Source organism: Podarcis bocagei (genome assembly GCF_964188305.1).
Source record: "Podarcis bocagei genome assembly, chromosome: 2".
NCBI classification, from domain to species: domain Eukaryota; kingdom Metazoa; phylum Chordata; class Lepidosauria; order Squamata; family Lacertidae; genus Podarcis; species Podarcis bocagei.
The window spans coordinates 18,080,989-18,106,680 of NC_138126.1; the positions used below are offsets into that span (position 1 = coordinate 18,080,989).

At 46.0% G+C, this 25,692-nt stretch overlaps 2 protein-coding genes across 2 annotated transcripts in view; one reads left to right on the plus strand and one right to left on the minus strand.

The window, feature by feature from the left end:
• LOC308580729 (uncharacterized protein) overlaps positions 1–17,686 on the minus strand; it is a 34,147-nt gene extending 16,461 nt beyond the window's left edge. The window contains exon 1 of the mRNA XM_081182817.1: positions 17,231–17,686. The gene's annotated coding sequence lies outside the window, so the exon portion shown is untranslated. The remainder of the gene's footprint in view (positions 1–17,230) is intronic.
• Positions 1,676–23,301, plus strand: LOC308581022 (32 kDa beta-galactoside-binding lectin lec-3-like). Its single transcript, XM_081183457.1, has 9 exons — positions 1,676–1,735; positions 5,409–5,488; positions 5,611–5,770; positions 9,013–9,117; positions 12,578–12,676; positions 14,037–14,150; positions 17,977–18,056; positions 19,357–19,528; positions 23,084–23,301. Exons 1-9 carry the CDS (start codon positions 1,727–1,729, stop codon positions 23,228–23,230), a joined length of 966 nt encoding a protein of 321 aa, XP_081039583.1. The 5' UTR covers positions 1,676–1,726; the 3' UTR covers positions 23,231–23,301.
• Positions 23,302–25,692: the final 2,391 nt, after the last annotated feature.

The window sequence follows — 25,692 nt, forward strand, 5'->3', positions numbered from 1 at the left end:
TCTTTCATCCTTAATTAAATATAAGCGGGTTCCTCCCTTTATTGCTACCATCTCCCATCATCCTTGGCCAGGGGCTATGTCAGCTGGGGCTGATGGGACTTACAAGTCCAGCAACATCGGAATGGCTACAGCTATCCTCTCCCTGTTACAGAAGGTCTATAAGTGGTCGCAGGATTAAGGCTTTAACCAGCAGCTCAGATCAATCCTGTCTCAAGCCCGCTTAATACACTGGGCAGAAGTGGCAAGGAACAATAAAAACTGTTTAGCTGCCATGGGCCAAAGGTCTATCTAATTCATCATCCTGTTTGCATGGAGGCCAATCAGATGTCTAGGCAAAGTGTAAATAGGTTTTGATGGATGTAATAATAGATGGTTTAGTTTGTATAAAATATGCAGGGATTTATGTTATGCAAAATGAACCATGGAAAGAGAAGGGAAGCTTTTGATATTTTAAAGTTGTTTAAATGAATTTTTGAAATTGTGAAACAGAATACAGTGGTACCTCGGGTTACATACGCTTCAGGTTACAGACTCCGCTAACCCAGAAATAGCACCTTGGGTTAAGAACTTTGCTTCAGGATGAGAACAGAAATCACGGTGGCGGCTTAGCGGATTAACGCTATTAGCGGTTTAGCGGCTATTAAAGGCTTAGCGGCTTAGCGGCTAAAAGGCTATTAGCGGCTTAGCGGCTTGGAAAAGGGGGGGAGCGAAAAAAATCGCAAGACTTGCAAGACGTTTTCGTCTTGCGAAGCAAGCCCATAGGGAAATTCGTCTTGCGAAGCGCATCGAAAAACGGAAAACCCTTTCGTCTAGCGGGTTTTTCGTCTTGCGGGGCACCACTGTACACCAGCCAGGAATACCAGAGCAAAACAGCAGCCAGTAGGCTTGGTCTTTAATGAAGACTGTGGCGACAGGACTCCCACCTGCCACAAGGTGGAACAAGATGGAAGCCCCTGAACAAAAAAGAACCCAAGCTTTTATTAGCTGCTAATCCCCATGTTACCCCCCCAAAAAAAAACTATATCACCCATACATCACGGTTACATCATGAAAGGGGAGGTCTGGTGGCAGTAATCTGAGCATCCTGGACCCTGCCCCATGGTTCCCCTTGCCCTCAACCAAACACTCATCAAGTGTAACACAAGAGATATTTACATTTCCCTGTTTCCCAGCCAAGTTAATCACACCCTTTTGTCATCGGCTGGGTTTGTTATTTCTGGAATGGCTACCTGTCTGGCACTCAGGTATCAGGATGCCAGGAATTATCACTCAGGCAGAGGGGTTTTCCCAGTGAGCCAGTACATAGATACATTTATCAGTGAATTGTTACATTTGGTATCGTGCAGCAAAGGCCCTTTGAATAGATAGGAAGAAACTGTGATGAAGTGTTTTGTGGAGGCAAATCACAAAAGTGATTGTGCTGATTTTGGTAGTGGGCTGCATGTGCATGATATCTGCTGGAGGGGCACCCCCCAAAAACATATACATAAATTCCTGCAACAACACTTAACAATTGGTCTGGAAGGAACTCACCTGGTGAGATGGCTCCAATCTGCTCCATTGACCAGCCTCGCCTACTCTTGACTGCAAGGTGTTTACAGGCCTGCACCTCTGATTGGATGGGAGGAGGAAGGACAGACTCCTTGATCACTGCTTTAAGGGTCAGGCTTTGAAGCCCTTTTGTGGATTCCTCCTGTGTCTTTTTTGAAGCAGCTCTGAGAAAATTATGGAGTATGTAAGTTACTCCCGAGTGTGGCCGATCTGTGTAGTAATAGGAATAGTTCTAGCTGACTACCGTACTGTGTTGTGTTTGTTGGGGGCGTGTGGTTATGTAATGCCTCTTAGGGGGAGCAGATTAAATTGCAATTTTGTCAAGTCGTTATAGAAAGTGTAGGAGAAAGAGCAGTCTGGTGACTCAGTCTCCCTTGTGCAACTTGTCAGTGGAGCAGTACCTGGTTTTCCATTGGGGTGGCAGCTGCTTGTATATTTTACTAATAATATGCATGTTTGTGTAAATATGCTTATATTGTGGGGTTTTTTTGTTTACTTATGTTGTAAGTTGCTTGGAGATCTTTCGTAATGAGTGACTAACCAATTTAATTACCATGGCCCTGTTTTTTTTAAAGAGAAGTGGGACAGGAGGGGTTTAAATATGCTCTCTGTTCCTGTTTTTTTAAAAAAAATTCATTTGTATTAGATTTTACAAGCAAACAAAAAAAGTTTATAACAATACCAAATCCATATCCATTTAAAGAGATTTCTCTGAATCTCACGACTTCCCCTCCAACCCTTCCTTGGGTCCTAGTGTGAACATTTTCAAAAACATATTATTTCGTGATCTATTTTTTTGTATTTATCCATATTATCCATAATACCTGTTACATTACAAGTGATATTAAATTCTAATAATAAATAAATAATAAATTAAAATCCTGCTAATATTTTCATCTGTTTACAGTGGTCTCCTAAGTAAATTATAAATTTTCCCCAATTATTTTTTTGAAAAGTTTTTGTCTTGGTTCCTAAGTTTCCCAGTCAGCTTTGGCATTTTGGCATAGTCCATCAGCTTAGTCTGCCATTCCTCTTTGGTAGGGACTCTTTCTTCTTTTCATCTCTGGGCTAGTAGCACCTGTTCCTGTTTTTGAAAATGCAATTTTTTAAAAGAAGAAATTAAGCCATCTGTGTTATACCAAATGATCAGCTGTTAAGGTTTGCAAGTGCACCAGCCAGCTGACTGGCGGCATCAATCAGCTGATTGACAGTGCAAATTTGCTTTTGGCTGAGTTCTGCTTTTACCTGCCCTACAACAGAGAGAGACAGAGAGAGAGAGAGAGAGAGAGAGAGAGAGAGAGAGAGAGAGAGAGAGAGAGAGGGTAATATATATAAAACAGTAGATAGGTCTGCGGAAAGTAGTGGCAGATAACCATGGCAGGAACTCTCCTCTGTTTGGATGATATGTTGAACTGGCAATGCTCATTATCAATGCCATGATGTTTGACCACCTAGATGTTGCCAAACTACAACTCCCATCAGCCCCAGACAGCATAGCCAGTGGGCAGGGATCATGGGAGTTGTCCATCAAAACCCATTATTATGGTAAGGTAAAGGGACCCCTGACCATTAGGTCCAGTCGTGACCGACTCTGGGGTTGCGGTGCTCATATCGCTTTATTGGCCGAGGGAGCCGGCGTACAGCTTCCGGGTCATGTGGCCAGCATGACTAAGCCGCTTCTGGCGAACCAGAGCAGTGCACAGAAACGCCGTTTACCTTCCCACCGTTTACCTTCCCACCTACCTTCCGACCTTCTGATTGGCAAGTCCTAGGCTCTGTGGTTTAACCCACAGCGCCCCCTGCGTTACGGTACTTGTATTCAAAGTATGGGCATTCAACTGTCCTAGAACATTTTCTCTTTTTTTGTAGATAATTGTTATAAATTTTCATTTAATAATATTCCAATTTGTATCAAATCTTGCCACATCATAATATAAACAAACAATATAAACCAATTATACATTCCAAATTAAAAGAATTTTGGGACTTCCCATGTTCTGGATGTCTGGAGAAAGTCTCTTTCAGTTGTTCCTGCGTTTATCTCTCTTGTTTCCCCCCCAATTTCATAAGTCCGCTCTTAACCCATTGTTTAGTCTTCACAGTCCTGGTGTATGACTCTACCGTGTCCAACAAATCCATCTTTCTTTTAGCATGCAGGAGGCAGTTTATTCTGTGTTCATATCCTTTAACTGATTTTTAGTGTAGTCATCTCAGTTTTTCATTTCACCATTTTATCTTCCAGGCTCCGGGCTCTGTTCCAACTCTCTCAACACACGCCAACTCTCCTTGTCTTGATTTATGGCATTTATGGCGCAGCAGTCTTTCAGTCTTTCAATGAGTTAATTTACCTTTACCTTTTTATTCCAATTACAGTGGTACCTCGGGTTACAGACGCTTCAGGTTACAGACTCCGCTAACCCGGAAATAGTACCTCAGCTTAAGAACTTTACCTCAGGATGAGAACAGAAATCGTGCTGCAGCAGCAGGAAGCCCCATTAGCTAAAGTTGTACCTCAGGTTAAGAACAGTTTCAGGTTAAGAACGGACCTCCAGAACAAATTAAGTTCTTAACCCGAGGTACCACTGTATAAGTCTTTCATAGTGTCCAACTTAATGTTCCAAGTTAGCGTTCCAAGTGTGGATCTCTGTAGAAAAGCTTTTCAACCCAGAACATTTTCAGACCACAACGCGATAGTATTTACATGGAGAAAGGACAGATGAACATCATTTCGATGGAGCCTTAATGAATACCTACTTTAAAAAAAAAGTAGTGGAAAAGGGCTAGCTAAAATTAAAAGATGACTTTGAATTGAACTTAAACCAAGAAACAGATATTAAGATAGTGTGGGATGCTGGAAAAGCAGTGATGAGAGGATTTCCCTTCCAGTGGAATTCACTTTTTAAGAAGCAGAAGAAGTTGAAAAATAAAGAGACCATGTTGGGAATAGCTCAGAAAGAGAGGGAACTTACAAATTTCTTAAAAGGTGAAATTGTACAAGCCATCAAAATGTTGCAAAAATTATCTATGTCGGAGCAGAAACTGAAATATTTAAAGCAGAGGTCAGCAAACATTTTCAGCAGGGGGCCGGTCCACTGTCCCTCAGACCTTGCGGGGGGTGGACTATATTTTTTTGGGGGGGGGAATGAAGAAATTCCTCTGCCCCACAAATAACCCAGAGATGCATTTTAAAGAAAAGGACACATTCTACTCATTTAAACACACACTGATTTCCGGACTGTCCGTGGGCCGGATTGAGAAGGCGATTGGGCTGGATCTGGCCCCCCCGGGCCTTAGTTTAGCTACCCATGATTTAAAACAATGAGCTTTTGAATTTGCAAACAAACCAGGCATGGAAACTTAAAAACAAGAGGGAAAACAATTTTATAATTAAAGTAAGGTAAAGGTAAAGGGACCCCTCACCATTAGGTCCAGTCGTGACCGACTCTGGGATTGCGGCCCTCATCTCGCTTTATGGGCCGAGGGAGCCGGCGTACAGCTTCCGGGTCATGTGGCCAGCATGACTAAGCCGCTTCTGGCAAACCAGAGCAGCACACGGAAACGCCGTTTACCTTCCCGCCGGAGCAGTACCTATTTATCTACTTGCACTTTGACGTCCTTTCAAATTGCTAGGTTGGCAGGAGCAGGGACCAAGCAACGGGAGCTCACCCCGTCGCGGGGATTCGAACTGCCCACCTTCTGATCGCCAAGTCCTACGCTCTGTGGTTTAACCCACAGCGCCACCCGCGACCCTTTATAATTAAAGTAGCAACTAAAAATGCTACATCGTATGTCAAAAAAGTAATAAGGGGGCCAATGTTTCCCCATGCCTGGTCTAACTCTGCCCTTTGGTCTTTTAGCAGCTGGCTGTCACCGACAAGACGATCAAGATTGGCGATGGCATCCTGGTGATGGGGAGAGTGCCCCCAGATGCCAAGAGGTTTGTACTGATAAAGCAGAAGAAAAATACATGGGTTGAAGAGGGATGGAGCCGCATGGGGTTCTGCTGCTTCCTATCAAATGTGAGTTTCGTCTCCAGTATCTCCTCCGTCTCCATGACAGGTTTGCCATCAACCTGGGCCGGGATCGCCACAACCTCCTCCTCCACTTCAACCCTCGCTTTGAGACACGCGACATTGTGTGTAACTCCAAGGCGTGTGGAGTGTGGGGACAGGAGCTGCGAGAGTCGCTGTTCCCTTTCCAGCAGGGAGAAGAAGCCAAGGTGAATATGGGAATACGCCATTAGCTCAGGGGTGGAGCATCGACCTCGCAAGTAAGAGGTCAAAGGTTCAGTCCCTGGAATTTCCAGGTAGGGCGGGAAAAGTCTCTTGCTGGAAACCCTGGAAAGCCACTGCCAATCATTGTAGGCCAGTGGTTCCCAAATAACTAAGTACTGCGAATCCTCTGTTTTTCCAAAAGCCAAGCCACAGACTCCCACACTTTTGAAAATGTTGATATTTCTGTGGTAGTTTTTTGCTATGCAAATGGTGCATAGCAAATTAGGGCTGGGCGATATATCGATAATATCACCCGAAACTGGTTTGAAGTCCATCTCGTGATATCGGTTTCATAGTTTTTGACCTGGCAAATGTATCGCAAATCGTGATGTGTGTTAGGACTGGGCGATAGATATACTGTCCAAAACCAGTTTCAAGTCCATATCATGATAACGGTTTCGTAGTTTTTGAGCTGGCAATACATAGTGAATCGTGCAATGTGTGTGTGCGCGCTATGCAAAAATCACATTGTGGGGTAAACAGTGAAGCCAGCCAATGCCTCCAGATAGCTCCATCCTTATTTCAGACATCTTGATATATCGCAATGTCTAGCTGGTGATATATTGTGACGTTGCAAAACCAGAAATCCCCCAGCCCTGGGCACCAACATGTCCTAGCACAAAACCAGGATGCGCACCTTCCGGGCCACACTCCTGCACAAGTCACATTACCTACATGAGAGCACAGTGCTAAAAAATGGGGTGCTAATAGGTATGTGTCATGGATCTCCTGAGTGGGTTACGTGGACCCCCAGTTGGGAACCAGTGCTTTAGACAATACAGTCATACCTCGGGTTGAAGTTGCTTCAGGTTGAGCATTGTCAGGTAATAATAATAATAATTTATTATTTATACCCTGCCCAGCTGGCTGGGTTTCCCCAGCCACTCTGGGTGGCTTCCAACAAAACACTAAAATACAATAACCTATTAAACATTAAAAGCTTCCCTAAACAGGGCTGCCTTCAGATGTCTTCTAAAAGTTTGGTAGTTATTTTTCTCTTTGACATCTCGTGGGAGGGCATTCCACAGGGCGGGTGCCACTACCGAGAAGGCCCTCTGCCTGGTTCCCTGTAACTTGGTTTCTCGCAGCGAGGGAACCGCCAGAAGGCCCTTGGCATTGGACCTCAGTGTCCGGGCAGAACGATGGGGGTGGAGACGCCCCTTCAGGTATACTGGACCGAGGCCGTTTAGGGCTTTAAAGGTCAGCACCAACACTTTGAATTGTGCTCGGAAACGTACTGGGAGCCAGTGTAGGTCTTTCAAGACTGATGTTATATGGTCTCGGCGGCCGCTCCCAGTCACCAGTCTAGCTGCCGCATTCTGGATTAGTTGTAGTTTCTGGGTCACGGAACACGTTACTTCCAGGTTTCGCCACTTGCGCATGCGCAGATGATCAAAATGACGTCATGTGCATGCGCAGAAGCGGCGAATCACGACCCGCGCACAGGCAGACGCGGGTTGCATTCGCTTCAGAATGCGAACGGGGCTCCGGAACAGAACCCGTTCGTATCCAGAGGTACCACTGTACTGAGCTAGATAATTGATCAATGGTCTTAACTCGCTTAACTCATAAGGTGAGTTGGATAATGTGGGGCGATAATGTTGCAAAGCAGGCATTTTGTAACCTTTTGGCTCCCCCCAGACCCTTTTAATGTATTTATATAAGTTTGTATGCCGCTTAATGATAAAAAACCTAAGTGGCAAACACATGAACGTGATTTTAAGATGATAAAAGATGAAAACAGTTTACAACACACGAATAGCGCATGGGTAAGTTGCATAACGGGGAAAGTTTGAGAGAATAAATAAGCTTTGAGCAGATGACGGTTGCTTGGCGGCAAATGCCAGAGTCCTGGCGCTGCCACACTGAGTGCCCTATTCCTGGTAATCAGAGCCGTCTTTCCCATAGGGCTTAGTGGTTCATTGCGCCAGGGCGCTGACCTCAGGGGCACCCAGCCAGTGGGCGAACTGTGCGGCTTTGCCAGCGGCCTCCCCTTTCCCTGCACGCCCACCAGCTGCACCTCGTCAACCATATAGTCCCCCCCCCGGCTGGCAGTGCGCAGCTTCGCCCCCCGCCCATCCATGGTAATTTGAGGGCACTGGGCGGATATTTGCACTCCGGCGCCACATCTGCTAAAGACAGCCCTGCTGGTAATCCCAAAGTGGGCACCATACAGTATTATCCAAAGTGCCTCTGCTGCAATTTGGGGCCATTTGCTCCACCAGTTTCCTTCTGCCCTGAGTCAGCTCCCACCTGCTTGCCTTCTGGCTGGAGAAGAAAGAATGGACCGCATTGCACCAAAGGTCTATCTAGAACTACAACTCCCAGCAACCTCAGCAAACAGCCTGGCCGACGCATGTGAAGTGGGGTAACTGTGCCCCCGAAGGACCACGTGCAAAACCCTGGAGTCATTTTGGACTCACAGCTGTCCATGGAGGCGCAGGTTAACTCTGTGTCCAGGGCAGCTGTCTACCAGCTCCACCTGGTACGCAGGCTGAGACCCTACCTGCCTGCAGACTGTCTCGCCGGAGTGGTGCATGCTCTAGTTATCTCCTGCTTGGACTACTGCAACGTGCTCTACGTGGAGCTACCTTTGAAGGTGACCCAGAAACTGCAATTAATCCAGAATGCAGCAGCCAGACTGGTGACTGGGAGCGGTCACCGGGACCACATAACACCGGTCTTGAAAGACCTACATTGGCTCCCAGTACGTTTCTGAGCACGTTTCAAAGTGTTGGTGCTGAGCTTTAAAGCCCTAAACAGCCTCAGTCCTGTATACCTGAGGGAGCGTTTCCACCTCCATCGTTCTGCCCGGACGCTGAGGTCCAGCGCCAAGGGCCTTCTTGCGGTTCCCTCATTGCGAGAAGTGAGGCTACAGGGAACCAGACAGAGGGCCTTCTCGGTAGTGGCACCCGCCCTGTGGAACGCCCTCCCATCAGATGTCAAAGAGATAAACAACTACCTGACATTCAGAAGACATCTTAAGGCAGCCCTGTTCAGGGAAGTTTTTAATATTTAACGCTGTACTGTTTTTAACACTTGATTGGGAGCCGCCCAGAGTGGCTGGGGAAATTCAGCCAGATGGGCAGGGTATAAATAATAAATTGTTGTTGTTGTTGTTGTTGTTGCACTCCAACAACTTCTGGTGAGCACCAGGTTGGCTAAGTCATTGGTTTCTCCTTGCTAGATCTCCATCTCCTTTGACGCCAGGGCAGTGACGGTGACGATGCCAGGAAACAAGGAGATCAAGTTCCCCAACCGGCTCGGGATGGATTCTGCACAGTTCTTCTCGGTGGCTGGAGACTTCAAGATCAAATCCGTCAAGTTTCTGAACTATTATGCTCCCTTTGCAGCTCTGAACTAGCTGGGGGAAAGAATGTGCAAATAAAGTCCCGTCTCCCAGAGTTTCTGTTGTTTGAATGCGAAATCGGGAACCATGTCCTCCAAATTACTTCACCAATTACCGTATTTTTCGCTCTATAAGACGCACCAGACCACAAGACGCACCTAGTTTTTGGAGGAAGAAAACAAGAAAGAAAAAATTCTGAATCTCAGAAGCCAGAACAGCAAGAGGGATCGCTGCGCAGCGGAAGCAGCAATCCCTCTTGCTGTTCTGGCTTCTGGGATAGCTGCACAGCCTGCATTCGCTCCATAAGACGCACACACATTTCCCTTTACTTTTTAGGAGGGAAAAAGTGAGTCTTATAGAGCAAAAAATACGGCACTTAACCAAGGTGTTAACTCAGGGTGCCTCTGGGCTGTCAGTGGTTGCTGGAGGGGACTGAGCTGCATACCAGTGTGGAGTAATGGTTAAGAGTGGTAGTCTTGTAATCTGGTGAACCGGGTTCGCTTCCCCGCTCCTCCACCTGCAGCTGCTGGGTGACCTTGGGCCAGTCACACTTCTGTGAAGTCTCTCAGCCCCACTCACCTCACAGAGTGTTTGTTGTGGGGGAGGAAGGGAAAGGAGAATGTTAGCCGCTTTGAGACTCTTTTGGGTAGTGATAAAGCGGGATATCAAATCCAAACTTCTTCTTCTTCTTCTTCTTCTTCTTCTTCTTCTTCTTCTTCTTCTTCTTTTGGTTTGCACACTTAAAAAGGTTTAAAGTGCTGTGCTGCCCTAGTGCAACAAATCCACTTAAACAGAAATAAATAAAGCCACAGACTTGCATTTTGGAATGTGATGACAAAATACCTCCAGGGGTTTGGGTGGGTGAATGACAAAGGTCGTGTAAACACCCTGCAAGAACATCAGGACGAATGCTCATTGCTGAACCGTAAATGAATCAAAACAAATGGCCAGCTGTAATCTAACCTCTCTGTAATCAGTGTGCAAGCCAATCGGGACATATAACTCAATAAATGGTTTATCTGGAGGGACCCTTAGCAGCCTCTGCCTTTTAGTCCATTTTAGTGTATTGTCTATTATATTTACAATACAGTGGTACCTCGGGTTAAGTACTTAATTCGTTCCGGAGGTCCGTTCTTAACCTGAAACTGTTCTTAACCTGAAGCACCACTTTAGCTAATGGGGCCTCCTGCTGCCGCCACGCCGCTGGAGCCCAATTTCTGTTCTTATCCTGAAGCAAAGTTCTTAACCCGAGGTACTATTTCTGGGTTAGCGGAGTGTGTAACCTGAAGCATATGTAACCCGAGGTACCTCTGTATAATGCCAGATATTCCTCCCAAGAGCTCAAGTTGTCCCTCCCCATTCTATCCTAACAGCAGCCCTGAGAGATAGTGACTGGTCCAAGGCTCTGAGTTTCACAGCTGAGTGGAGATTCACACCCGGTCTCCTAGGTCCTAGTTCAGCACTCTTATTACACCACACTGAAAGAGTCATCAACTTGCAGAGATAATGATGATGATTATTTCTACCCTGCCCACCTGGCTGGGTTTCCCCAGACACTCTGAGTGGCTTTCAACAGAACATTAAAAACAGAATAAAAGTTGAAAACTTCCCTAAACAGATGTAGCCATACGAGGGAGCAATCCTAACTATGGGAAGCCAGCGCAATTTATCCCGGTTTAGGTGAAGCTGGTGTAAAGCACGCCTGACCCAAATCTGTTCAGGAGCAATGTTCCTGCCAGCTGAGCCATCGTGAGTCTGGCAGAGGGAAAGGTCAAGGTAAAGGGACCCCTGACCATTAGGTCCAGTCGTGGCCGACTCTTGGGTTGCGGCGCTCATCTCGCTTTATTGGCCGAGGGAGCCGGCGTACAGCTTCCGGGTCATGTGGCCAGCATGACTAAGCCGCTTCTGGCGAACCAGAGCAGCGCATGGAAATGCCGTTTACCTTCCCGCCGGAGCGGTACCTATTTATCTACTTGCACTTTGACGTGCTTTCGAACTGCTAGGTTGGCAGGAGCAGGGACCGAGCAACGGGAGCTCACCCTGTCGTGGGGATCCGAACCGCCAACCTTCTGATCGGCAAGTCCTAGGCTCTGTGGTTTAACCCACAGCGCCACCAACGTGCCTCTAGAGGCCTCGTTAATAACTTTTTTCTACATGTACAATTCTGGAGTTCAAGGTGCAAGATGATAACAGGCCGACCAATTCTTATAATGACAGCAGCTAAGATTATCCCCCCCGGGGACAGAGGAAGGTGTTTTGGAAGGCGACAAGAGAAACACCTGCCCACCGTCTCTGTCAAATCAGCTTCAATGCAAATAGAAGCTGTGGGACCACAGAGGGGGCCCTTTAAGTTGGCAGGTCTCCATTTAAAACATCTTATTAGCATCAGCGCAGATGCAGTTGGGAGTAATTTGGCTGTTAACGTCTCCCAACTGTGTCTGAGCTAATGATCCCTGGGAGGCACCCACAGGCTTGCACAGTGTGAATTCACCAAGGAGGAATCCACACAAGAGATTCTTAATCATCATCATCATTTTTTAGTGCCTTTAAAAAATGCTGTGCGGTAATTGATGTTTAGCTATTGTGGCTTTCCCCAAAAGAATTAGGGACTTTACTTTGATGATGGTGTTTTTGAGAGAGTCCCTGTAACAAAGGGATCATTTCTTTCTTTCTTTTCTAAAAAAATTATTAGAATTTTCAACATAACAGTTTATCAAAAACATATCATCCTCATTTTTCCCCTTAGTTTTTCCCTCCCCAAGAAACACCCCCTCCCACCCCCAGACTTCCCTCAGGTCCTCTCTCTGGTTTTTCAACATATGTTATTTTCTGCATATTGTAAAATTGTAAAGATCCTTAATTTATCTGTCTATATGTTACCAATACAGTGGTACCTCAGGTTACATACGCTTCAGGTTACACACGCTTCAGGTTACAGACTCTGCTAACCCAGAAATAGTTCTTCAGGTTAAGAACTTTGCTTCAGGATAAGAACAGAAATCGTGCTCCGGTGGCGCGGCGGCAGCAGGAGGCCCCATTAGCTAAAGTGGTGCTTCAGGTTAAGAACAGTTTCAGGCTAAGTACGGACCTCCGGAACGAGTTAAGTACTTAACCCGAGGTACCACTGTAATAAATTTGTGTATGTTTATTCAAAACCTGCCAAGGAGTCCAGTTCACTTTGTTGTTTCTTTAAGTACTTTGTAAAAGGTTCCCATTCTTCTTTAAAGTCACCGTTGTCCTTATCACGCAGTTTATGTGTCAATTTCGCCAATTCCACATAATCCATCAGTTTCTCTTGCCACAGTTATTTGGTCGGGATTTCTTCCTTCTTCCATCACTGTGCTAGTAAAACTCTTGCTGCCGTTGTCGCGTACATAAATGTGTTCTTCAATTTCCTTGGCAGGACAGAGGGATCATTTCTACACCCAAAGAAGAGGAGAAATCTCCAACAAAAGATTTAGTTTGGATACATTACACAGTAATTTTGCCCATGTTTTCACTGGTAAGGTCAATCACACTTTTTATTTTCTAGGCATGCATGGGGAATTCAGAGAGAGGGGGAGATATATGGCTTAAAGTCTTACAGATTAAAACAAGGTTTATCTGTCTGAAGGTTTGATTTCGGCCTCCAAATAAAGTTGTAAGAACATAATAATTGCTCTGCTGCTAAAGTAGCTCACTTTCTTTCAGGCTTTACATTTGGTCACTACAGGTGTAAGTTATATCTGCAAGGTATTTGCCAAATTACAACAAGGACTACAACAATGTGCTATATACATTTAAAGCAGTATCATACCTCTTTAAACTTCCATGGCTTCCTCCAAAGGATTCTGAGAACTTTAGTTCATTAAGGATAATCAGAGATGCATGGAGACCCCATTCCCCTCGGAGCAACGATTCGCAGATATACCAAAAAAGAGGGATTGACTGTTAAATCACACTCAGAATAGAGGCTCTGAGAGATCATTCCAGTAGCAGCTGCCCGGAGCAATCCTATATACTTATTTACCTGGGTGTAATTTACCTGGATCCAATGGGACTTAACATCTGAGTAGATGTCTGAGGTTGTCTGAGTGACAGACTCAAAAACATTGCTCAGACATTTTGTGGGTGGTGATGCCCTGATCTTCCATCAGCATGGCCAACAGCCAGAGATGATGGGAATTGTAGTTCAACACTTTCTCTATGTCAAGGGTCAGCAAACTTTTTCAGCAGGGGGCCGGTCCACTGTCCCTCAGACCTTGTGGGGGGCCGGACTATATTTTTGGGAGAGAAAAAAAGAACAAATTCGTATGCCCCACAAATAACCCAGAGATGCGTTTAAAATAAAAGGACACATTCTGCTCATGTAAAAACACCAGGCAGGCCCACAAAATAACCCAGAGATGCATTTCAAATAAAAGCACACATTCTACTCATGTAAAAATACGCTGATTCCCAGACCATCCGCAGGCCAGATTTAGAAGGCGATTGGGCCAGATCCGGCCCCCGGGCCTTAGTTTGCCTACCCATGCTCTATGTCAGTGATGGCCAAACTTGGCCCTCCAGCTGTTTTGGGACTACAATTCCCATCATCCCTGACCGCTGGTCCTGTTAGATAGGGATGATGGGAGTTGTAGTCCCAAGACAACTGGAGGGCCAATTTTGGCCATTACTGCTCTATGTTCATAATGCTGGGACCTGACTAAAATTATGGGTTCCTCACATGGAGTCAGGAATGCAAAGGACATCGAATGGACCGAGAGAGACACAAGTCACGTCACTTAGCAATTTGGTTAATGATTGGAGAGACTCCAATTTCCACTGGCCATTCTCTTCCTCTCTGATTGATTGGTCCTTACAGGCTTGTTTCTGATTGGCAGGAAGAAGGCCACACCTCCTCTTGGCCACTATTTAAAGCTCAGGCAGAAGAAGGAAGACTTGCTTGCTTTTGTGTTTGTCAGCAGCTGAGTCATCAAACCTTCACAATGGAGACTGTAAGTTGTCCGGAGGGAGTGGGCTATGAGAGTATGAGAGGAGTTAATTTTGTTATTTAATGTTAGATAGGGTCAGCTGGTAAGCATTTTAGCTTACTGTTTAATCTTCTTAAGTACGGTATATTTGGAAGTCAGCCCGGTAGAATAGATGGAGGCTTATTTCTAAGTGGAGCTGAGAGATTGCAGCCTTAATGAGGCGGGGAACAGAGGTTGGCAGCTCTGAGTCAATAATAGGTTTCTGCGGCTCATTGTGGCATGCCCATATCTAAGGATTCTTGAATGTTGCTCTAGCAAAACCTTCTTAAAACCGTTCTCCCCAAAAGCTCCACTGCTGGACAGAATGCAAAAGGAACTAGCAATCCAATCCAATCCATTCTGTCTGGGTCTGCGAGGTTGTGCTTCTGTGTACTTCTGGGTGTAAACGTGGGGTTAGAATTGCAGCCAGTGGTGATAGTTTCCTAGTTCCTTCTCATATGGGTCAAGGTGGAATAACTGTTCATAGCTGCAGCAGTCCCTTCTGAATGAAGGCTAGTATTGCCTAGTACTTCGAGCTCAAAGAACTGCCCTGGCCCTACCGTTTAGGCCAAGTGACATTCCAGCCTCAGGCAGTTGACGCTGGGCGTTGTGAAAGGGTAGCAAATTTGCGGCATCTAACTTCCCGTATCTCCTTACTGCTAGAAAAAGGAAAGGTTCCTGTAAATTGTTAGAGGTGGCTGGCTGTGCGTAATTTGCTTTGGGCAACAAAATATATCTTTCACGGCCATTCCTGTTTTTGCTCAGTAGAGCATGAGACTCTTAATCTCGGGGTCATCGGTGGGTGAAAAATTATTGCATTGCAGGGTTTGGACTAGATGACATTCATGGCCCCTTCCAACTCTACAGTTATGTTTATCCATGAGTCGATTATGAACAGAAGGAGTCAAGGCTATGGCAGTTACTCAGGCCTTCAGAGTAGCTATTTGCTGATATAACGGCTGGTAATAAACTAATTTAATTATTGTGCTCTGCATGTGACCAGGCATGCCTTTAGAAATTATTTGGCAGTGCAGCTAGATATTAAATTGCTTAAAGCTCTCTGGGCTTCATTTTCTTATTTTCCTGTTTAGATAATGCCTATTACTTAAATTCACTTCAAACTATAGCAAAGCAACTCTGCTGTGTTTGGGGCCTTCCAGCATATTCCACAGAGTGTGGCCCTGAATCTCTGCCCGGAAGTTTTCTCTGATGATTCCACTGGGCTTATTAGGGGTTGTAAATGTTCTCTCTTGCTCTGCAAGCCACTACAACTTCGTGGGAGACTTGTGGGTAGGAGGATGCCAGCCATTGTCTGGCCTGGCCTTGAGGAGGGCAGAGGCCTTGTGAGCAAAACGGAAAGGCAAACGCTTAGCTATAGCACCTCATGATAACGGACATTCCTGAAAAAAGCCGTCTTTGATTTTCTTAACCAAAAAAGAACATTCCTGTTGGATTGGGTCAGAGAAACTCAAACAACTCGTCTTGCTCATTTACTCATTAACTACATGGAGAAAGCCTGCAGCTGGCTTCTTGTGAAACGGAATCGAAGTAGCCAAATTTTCTCACCTGTACAAACACATTTGTTAAAGCACTAATGGTTTTCTGTAATGTTGTAAACAAAAATCTGCCCCTTTTTCCCTTATGGGGTATCCAAGAGCCCATATAGAGTCCTTACGTAGGTTCCCTATTGGTAGGAGAAAATAATAGAGGCCAACCAGAGAATATTGAGAAGCAAAGCAGCTAGTAAGCTTGATCTTTATTGATCTGTTGCAACAGGGTGCTCCCCTCACCCGCAGGAAAGGAGGAGGAACCCAGAACAATGGTGTGCAAGGCCTTATAAAGATTTTTGAAATTCCCACCCTGTAGATCAAGACCACCCCCAGAAACATCATACATACATCACAGAAGGGGTGTAACCTAAGACCACGCCTCAGATACATCACACCTACATCACAAAAAAGGCGGTCTAAAACAGAATTTTGAATTACAGATAGGTAGCCGTGTTGGTCTGCCATAGTCAAAATAAAAAAATTCCTTCCAGTAGCACCTTAAAGACCAACTAAGTTAGTTCTTGGTATGAGCTTTCGTGTGCATGCACACTTCTTCAGATACACCATCTGTATCTGAAGAAGTGTGCATGCACACGAAAGCTCATACCAAGAACTAACTTAGTTGGTCTTTAAGGTGCTACTGGAAAGAATTTTGAATGTTGTTTTTCGCCTGTCGTTGTTTATCTCCCGTCTGGCAGGCTACTTGATTGGATTGCCTGGGGAGCCTGGCCATTCTTTTGTAATGATAAATACTTAGTTCCTGGGCCAGGACACAGGCTCACACCCTATTCATATCTTAAATGTACCCCCCAAGACAGGATCCGTGAGGAAAGAGACAATGGGGAGGTTTCCCACTTTGACCTTGCAGAGAAATCATTTGCTCAGTTTGGGAATCAAAATGGTTCCAGGTCGGTCTTCCTGTGCTGATCTATGTATGTGCTTGGTTGGTACGCTTATGAACATTACCATATATCTAAGACCTCAAAATTCCTATCACAGTGCCTCGCCCCACATCATAATTTTATTCTGATGTAATGAACTCTTTGTGTGACTCCCTTATCTGACGTGAACTACATCTGCAACCAACATAGTACCCTCCAGCTGTTGGGGACTCCCACTCCCATCCTCTCTGGCCATTGACCATTTTGCTGTGGTCTGATGGGAGCTGGAGGCCACAGGTGAGCTGTTCCGAAAATGCCGCTGTTCCAGCTAGATTCCTAGAATTGCTGGGAAATGGGGAAGGCTTGTAATTTCTTGCCCTGTGTCCCTGCTCTGCATGTGGAAGCATTCACAAGGAAACCAGCAATAACAGCTGTGTAACACTTTGTCTGTGATCATGTCCAGACCGTAGATTTAAATCACTGATATACTTGGTTTCCCCTAAAGAATATTGGGAACTGTGGTTTAAGATTTTAACAACTCTCGGCACCCTCTACAGTTCCCAGGAATCTTTGGGAACATAGCTGTTTTAAAGTGGTATGAGTGTTTTAAATGTATAATACAGATGTGACCTACTTCTCTGGTTGGATCTTTGGTTCCTTCTCCCTTCCCCTTCCATGCTTGCAAAATTACAGTTCGCAGGTTTCCTGGAAAGGGTGGGGGTGTTCCTAACCTTTTTTGGGGGGTGGGCACCAGTCATAACATGGCTGTTGTGGTGGGGTTGGGATAATGCAAAATGGTGCCTGTGGAATTGTGGCGCAATACAAGATGGCGGTGGCGGTGCAGCATAGCATAATGCAAAATGGCCGCCACATCTGAAAGACCAGAAACAGACGGGACCAGAACATAGCTGTCAACGTTTTCCTTTTTAAAAGGGAAATTCCCTTATTCCGAATAGGATTCCTCGCAAGAAAAGGGAAAAGTTGACAGCTATGGACCAGAACATGATATGGACATGTCCCCTCCATCAATGGAAATAATGGCCACTGCCCCCACTTGCTCACAGAAAGAAGCCTGTTACATGTCTCCTTCATTCGGAATAGGTGGCTATCTAATTCTGGAACCCAATAAGCTGTGGGCATGTTTAAGGGTTTGTGTGTTCAATAATAGAGAAGCCAAGCCAGTGGGGGGTGGGGAAAAGGAAACAATACTTCATTGATTAGGGTGCAGCTGGGCCATTTCTGGGAACTGCAAATATTTGCAGGGAGTTTCTTCCAAGAGAAACTGGAGTGGAAATGGTTCCCCTTTCCAGATAGGAATGACCTTGGAGAAGATGTTACCTGTGTGCATTCTAATGCTCTTTGTTTCTGCCTTTCCTCCAGCAAATGGTTTTTTCCCACTTGTCAATCAAGCCTGGTGAATGCATCAAAGTGAAGGGGAAAGTGCCACCAGAGGCCAAGAGGTTTGTCTTGTTGAAGGTGGGCTGGTCTATTTTTGTTGGTGCAAAAAAAACCCACATATAGAAAGGAGAATTCCAGAATGCCAAGCTCTAAGTTTGGGGCAAGTACTCTTTGGTGAAGGAACTCTAGCAGAGATTTAAAGTCACAAAATATGCAGCAAAGCAGAGTGTGGAAATACAAGCTGTATTTAAAATATGCCCCTCCAAAATGTCCCCCTAAAAAAATCTTTCCAAAGTTTCTCTCTTCCCCCTGCATAAGAAAAGACCACATGTTTGGTATGTTATAAATGGTTTACTTACAAACTCTCCAAAGGTCAGATTCATGTGCTTCAGAAAAGTTGCACAGGCAGTAAAACCTAGCTTGGTTACAAAGTGGTGAAAGTGCCTAAATTATTGGTATAGGAACTCAATCATGATTTATGAGAGCCATGCTGTTGGAGCAACCAATACATTATTGGAATGATAAGGTAAAAGATGCAGTACAACCATATATTTTTAATTAGTAATCTAACCAGCCACTGATGCTGATCACTACTAAAGGATGCTTAGCTTAACTTTCCTTAAGAATTATTAGATGCTATTTTTGTGTGCTTTTATGGGCTCCTCCAGATGAACTGTTCATCCTGCTTTTCACAGCTTACGTGAATCTTATACAATGCCTGCTCTTTATTGAGCATTTGTTCTGACTGTGGAGGCAGAGCATAGCTTTTTTGAGGAGGTTACATATCTTCCCATTAATCATTATCAGACTCCTCTTAGTACAAGCGAGTTAAACGGTCCCATGATCACCACCACCAGTCTGTTAAAGGACTTGAAAGATGCAGTCAGATACCTTCAGCAGTGGCTTAGCGTAGGTTGGCAGTGCCCAGGGCCACATGGAGGGGGTGAGAGGGAGGTAAATGGATGTAGTACGCATGCACATTCAACTGCTTAATGGCATCCGCATCACCCGGGAGATAGCAGTTGCAGAGATAAGAAGAGTTGACTTCCTTTGTCTGCAGAGGTTACTTCCTGGTTCACATGGAGAAGTTGTTTTCAATGGAGCCCAGCGACAGAAGCACACAACTGTATTGAGGCAGCACCGGGTGTTGAAATTTGCGCCCCGGGTAACTGCCCCCACGCTACACCACTGCCAAACAGGACTTTAGCCAAGTCACAAACCCAGGCTAGGTTCTTGTCAATCAGCAACAGTATCCTACTTCCAATATCACCATAACAATAGAACCGTTAGACTTTGTCTCCGCCAGCTCCTGCTAATCCACCTTGTGAGTGTTTGTCTCATGTGGCCCTTTCCTCTTCCCAGCTTTGCCCTCAACTTGTGCCACGATGATTCAGACACGATCCTCCACTTCAATCCTCGCTTTGATAGTCACGGAGACGTCAACACCATTGTGTGCAACTCAAAGACGAATGGTCAGTGGGACTCGGAGCTGCGGGAGTCGGTGTTCCCCTTCCAGCAGGGAGAAGACACCAAGGTGAGCAGGAATAGCCTCAGCACCGCCAGAACTTCAAGGAGAGGCAGTGGTCATTCCTGGATTGGGGGGCTCCTTGGGCACTGGGAACTTCTAAATAAGTTGGATTTTTGGTCCATCTCTCTCAGCACTGCCTTCGCTACCTGGCATTGACTCTCCTGGTATTAAGTAGTGAGTGGACATGGCAGGCGACAGATTTCTCCAAGTAGTTCTTTATAAGTAAACTGGAACTGAACCGAACTGCAAACAGCTCAGCCGGCCTGCTTTTATAGGCAGCCGACTGTCAACATCATAACAACACAGGGTTTCCCGCCTAAATTAACTGACGTGGGCCTGAGAGAAAACTATATACACAATACCCTCTGGTGGCCGGGGTGAGAACTTCAATACATAACACCTGGGTTTCAGGGAGAGGCTACCTGAAGATGCTGAAAAATTGAACCCAGGTCTTCTGCATGTGATATAGTTGCTCTTTCCCCTAGGCCAGGGGTGTCAAACTCAAATTCATCGGGGGCCGCATCAGCAGTTTGGTCACCCTCAAAGGGCTGGTTGTATCTGTAGGACTATGTGTCCACTCTTTATTATCATAAATTATTGTGGAGGTTTCCTGTGTAGAACGGCCGGCGCCGCTAGAGAGCAGACGTTCTCTGGCTTGTAGGCTGCTGCGCATGCGCTGAAGAGGCAGCTTTCTTGTGTAAAAAAAAAAAAAGGCGAGAATAAAAGGTGAAGGCTGGCGGTGGCTACATGGGCCACATGACGAGGTCTGGAGGGCCGGATTCGGCCCGCGGGCCTTGTGTTTGACACCCGTGCCCTAGGCTATAGCATCCTCAGAAGGGCTGCAAACCAGATAGGAATGTAATGAATTAATTCTCTTCTGCCACTTCTGCCTTTCTGAGGGGGTTCTGAAGTGAAGTATGATCATTTGTAGTGACTCTCTCAATTTTGGCACATAATTTCTTATAATAATTTATTATTTATACCCCGCCCATCTGGCTGGGCTTCCCCAGCTACTCTGGGTGGCTTCCAACAAAAGATTAAAAATACATTAAAACATCAGTCATTAAAATTTTCCCTAAACAGGGCTGCCTTCACATGTCTTCTAAAAGTCAGATAGTTATTTGACATCTGATGGGAGGGTGTTCCACAGGGTGGGTGCCACTACCGAGAAGGCCCTCTGTCTGGTTCCCTGTAGCCTCACTTCTCGCAATGAGGGAACCGCAAGAAGGCCCTTGGCGCTGGACCTCAGTGTCTGGGCAGAACGATGGAGGTGGAAATTCTCCCTCAGGTATACAGGACTGAGGCCGTTTAGGGCTTTAAAGGTCAGCACCAACACTTTGAATTGTGCTTGGAAACATACTGGGAGCCAGTGTAGGTCTTTCAAGACTGGTGTTATGTGGTCTCAGTGGCCGCTCCCAGTCACCAGTCTAGCTGCCACATTCTGGATTAGTTGTAGTTGTTGTTTCTGGGTCACCTTAAAAGGTAGCCCTACATAGAGCCCATTGCAGTAGCCCAAGCGAGAGATAACCAGAGCATGCACCACTCTGGTGAGACAGACTGCGGGCAGGTAGGGTCTCAGCCTGCGTACCAGATGGAGCTGGTAGACAGCTGCCCTGGACACAGATTTGACCTGTGCCTCCATGGACAGCTGTGAGTCCAAAATAACTCCCAGGCTGCGCACCTGGTCCTTCAGGGGCACAGTTACCCCATTCAGGACCAGGGCGTCCTCCACGCCTGCCCTCCTCCTGCCCCCCCCCAAGAAGACAGTACTTCTGTCTTGTCAGGATTCAACCTCAATCTGTTAGCAGCCATCCATCCTCCAACCACCTCCAGACACCCCCTGCAGTGCAGGCATCTCAACACATGGTTTCCCATCTAATTTGAAACCATAGCAGACCCTGCTTAGCTTTTCAAACGTTCTAGCAATTTTATTGCTGCACTGCTAGAGGGAGAGAAAGGATAGGTGTGTTTTGGTATGAAAAGCATCAATTAGCTGGGGTTTTTTCGTTAAAAAAGAGGGCTGCATCCATGTCCTGTTTACAGTAGACCCCTTGAAATGCATCAATAGGAATATAGCATCTAGATCAAGGGAAGCACCGTATTTTTCGTCCCATAGGACGCACCGTCCCATAGGACGCACCTAGTTTTTTTGGGGGGGGAATAAAGGGGAAAAAATTTCCCTTTATTTCCCCCCCAAAAGCAGGTCGGGGAAACCGAACCAGGTCGAGGAACAGCGGGATGCCGGCGCTGCGCCTCCCTGCTGTCCCCCGAGCTTGTGGGGCTAGCCCATGTCTGCCCGGCACTTGGGTGAGCTCACAAGCTGCGGATAGCGCAGCAGGCTGCTATCCGCAGCGTGGGGAGCCCTGCAGGGAACTCCTGCAGGGCTGCCGACGCTGCGGATGTGTTCCTGAAGCGCTGGGCGCTCTGCTTTCAGCGCGCCCGGTGCTCCGGGGAGCAGGCTGTTATCCGCAGCCTAGACAGCCCTGCGGGAACTCCCACAGGGCTGCCTAGGCTGCTGATGTCTTCCTGAAGCCTGGAGAGCGAGAGGGTTCGGTGCGCACCGACCCCTCTCGCTCTCCAAGCTTCAGCGAAAGCCTGCATTCGCCCCATAGGACGCACCCAGATTTCCCCTTCATTTTTGGAGGGGGAAAAGTGCATCCTATAGGGCGAAAAATACGGTAATAGTGCCACTGTATTCTGCTCTGGTCAGACCTCACCTGGAGTACTGTGTCCAGTTCTGGGCACCACAGTTCAAGAAGGACACTGACAAACTGGAACGTGTCCAGAGGAGGGCAACCAAAATGGTCAAAGGCCTGGAAACGATGCCTTATGAGGAACGGCTAAGGGAGCTGGGCATGTTTAGCCTGGAGAAGAGGAGGTTAAGGGGTGATATGATAGCCATGTTCAAATATATAAAAGGATATCATATAGAGGAGGGAGAAAGGTTGTTTTCTGCTGCTCCAGAGAAGCGGACACGGAGCAATGGATGCAAACTACAAGAAAGAAGATTCCACCTAAACATTAGGAAGAACTTCCTGACAGTAAGAGCTGTTTGACAGTGGAATTTGCTGCCAAGGAGTGTGGTGGAGTCTCCTACTTTGGAGGTCTTTAAGCAGAGGCTTGACAACCATATGTCAGGAGTGCTCTGATGGTGTTTCCTGCTTGGCAGGGGGTTGGACTCGATGGCCCTTGTGGTCTCTTCCAACTCTATAATTCTATGATTCTATGAAATGAATGAGCTCAATTTTTCCATGCCTATTAATTCAGGGGGCCTACCCTAAGTAGAACTGGCATTGGCTACAACTCTGAATTTCTCTCCCCAACCTTAATTTCTACAGCCAAACGATGAGTGTCATGGTTTCAGGTTGAACTGCCCTAACAGAACCCCCCCAAACAAAATTGGTCAGGAGGTGTAATTGCAAGGGTGATAGTAGTTTGTATTTCCCTCCCTCCCTCCATTAATCCACTCCTGTTTGGGCCATAAATCTCTTGGAAGCATCTACTTGCCTCTTTCCAAGGAACAACCCATGAACCTAACTCCTTGACTCCTCTTCTTCCCAGATCTGTTTGTCCTTTGATTACGAGGCAGTGACTGTGAAGATCAATGGAGACCAGGAAGTCAAGTTCCCTAATCGGCTTGGGGCGAATTCTGCAAAAATATTCTCAGTGGAGGGAGACATTGCGATCAGAAGTGTCAAGTTTGACTGAAGTTCAACCATGTCTTATTTTGTATGTCTATAGAAGGAAAAACAGAAAATAAAATGTGTTGCTTGACCTTGTCTGCCTTGCCATTTTCCTGGGGATTCCTTGTTGTTGTTTAGTCGTTCAGTCATGTCCGACTCTTCGTGACCCCATGGACCAGAGCACGCCAGGCACTCCTGTCTTCCACTGCCTCCCGCAGTTTGGTCAAACTCATGCTGGTAGCTTGAAGAACACTGTCCAACCATCTCGTCCTCTGTCGTCTCCTTCTCCTTGTGCCGTCCATCTTTCCCAACATCAGGGTCTTTTCCAGGGAGTCTTCTCTTCTCATGAGGTGGCCAAAGTATTGGAGCCTCAGCTTCACGATCTGTCCTTCCAGTGAGCACTCAGGGCTCATTTCCTTCAGAATGGATAGGTTTGATCTTCTTGCAGTCCATGGGACTCTCAAGAGTCTCCTCCAGCACCAGAATTCAAAAGCATCAATTCTTCGGTGATCAGCCTTCTTTATGGTCCAGCTCTCACTTCCAGACATCACTACAGTACTGGGAAAACCATAGCTTTAACTATATGGGCCTTTGTTGGCTTTTGTCTGCTTTTTAAGATGCTATCTAGGTTTGTCATTGGATTCCTATTGACATACAAATACCACTCCACTCTGGGAGGCAAACAGATACCAGCCAACGACAAATGCGAACTTGGATTAAAGTTAGATTGTTCCCAATTTGAATTCCAGGTTTTCTCCTTGGCTAAGGTGTGAATGCATGCACAATTTCATTGTGTTCAATGAGATTTATCTAGAACCCTTGTTTCATTGAACTCCATTTAGTGTTTTTACCCTGCTGTTCCCAGATCAACGAAAATGAAACAGTCCCAGTTCTTGAGTTTAGAATCTTAAAAAGACAACACAAAAGGAAAATGGATTGGGAGGAGGATCTGTGGGCCTGACAAGATGTCTGTGGGCCTGACAAGATGTCTCGGGAAGTGTGCTGTCTCCCCGGGGCTAAGATCCAAGATGTAACTGAACGACTGCAAGGAATCATAAAACCCACTGACAAATACCCCTTCCTCTTGGTTCATGTGGGAACCAATGACACTGCAAGCAATAGCCTCCAGAAGATCAAAAGAGACTACGAGGCTCTCGGCAGGAAATTGAAGCAACTAAATGCACAAATTGTCATCTCGTCTGTCCTCCCAGTTGAACGACGTGGCCCAGGGAGAGAGGGGAAAATAGTGGAAGTGAACAGCTGGCTTCGCAAATGGTGTAAACAGGAACGGTTTGGATTCTTAGATCACGGACTGCAGTTTCTTGAAGATGGACTTCTGGCAAGTGATGGGCTGCACCTCACAACGGTTGGGAGGAATGTTTTTGCCAAAAATCTCAGAAACCTCATCAGGAGGGCTTTAAACTGACTAATGTGGGGGAGGGAGACAGTGCTCCTGAAGGTAGGAGTCTATCAATTAATGAAGATGATCATCCAAATGTCATAGACCAAATGGAGCAAACAGCACGCGGACCTAGTGGTGGGAGGAAAAAATCCTTAAATAAGAGACACGGGGGAATGATTAATGGACTTCAATGTCTGTACACTAATGCGCAAAGCATGGGAAATAAACAAGATGAGCTTGAGCTCTTGGTACAGCAAACTAAATATGACATAATAGGCATCACTGAAACCTGGTGGGATAAGTCCCACGATTGGAATGTAATAATGGGGGGATACAATCTATTTCAGAGAAACAGACCAGACAAGAAAGGAGGAGGAGTGGCGTTATATGTCAGGGATGTGTATACCTGTGAAGAGATCCAAGATTTAGAACCTCAAAGCCAATGTGAGAGCATTTGGGTCAAAATTAAGGGAGAGAAGAATAACAGAGACCTCATTGTGGGAGTTTACTATAGATCCCCAAGCCAAACGGAGGACATAGATGATGCCTTCCTGGAACAGATGGCCAAGCATGCAAAAGGAAGGGAGATAGTAGTAATGGGGGACTTCAGTTACCCGGATATTTGTTGGACGTCAAACTCAGCCAAGAGCATAAGGTCAAACAGATTCCTCACTGGCCTTGCAGACAACTTCATTGTCCAGAAAGTGGGAGAAGCAACAAGAGGAACAGCCATTTTAGATCTGGTCCTAACCAATGTTGATGACCTGGTTAGTGGGGTAGAAGTGGAAGGATCATTAGGCGCGAGTGATCATGCTCTTCTGAAGTTTACTATACAGCGGAAAGGAGCAGCCAAGCATACTAGGACTCAATTTCTTGACTTTAAGAAAGCCGACTTCATAAAACTTAGGGAAGTGCTGGGTGAGATCCCATGGACAGCAATACTAAAAGGAAAGGGAGTTCATGATGGCTGGGAGTTTGTTAAGAGGGAGATAGTAAAAGCACAACGTCAGGCAACACCAATGAGACGGAAACATGGAAGGTGCCTAAAGAAGCCAGGGTGGCTATCTAAAGAACTTTTAACTGAA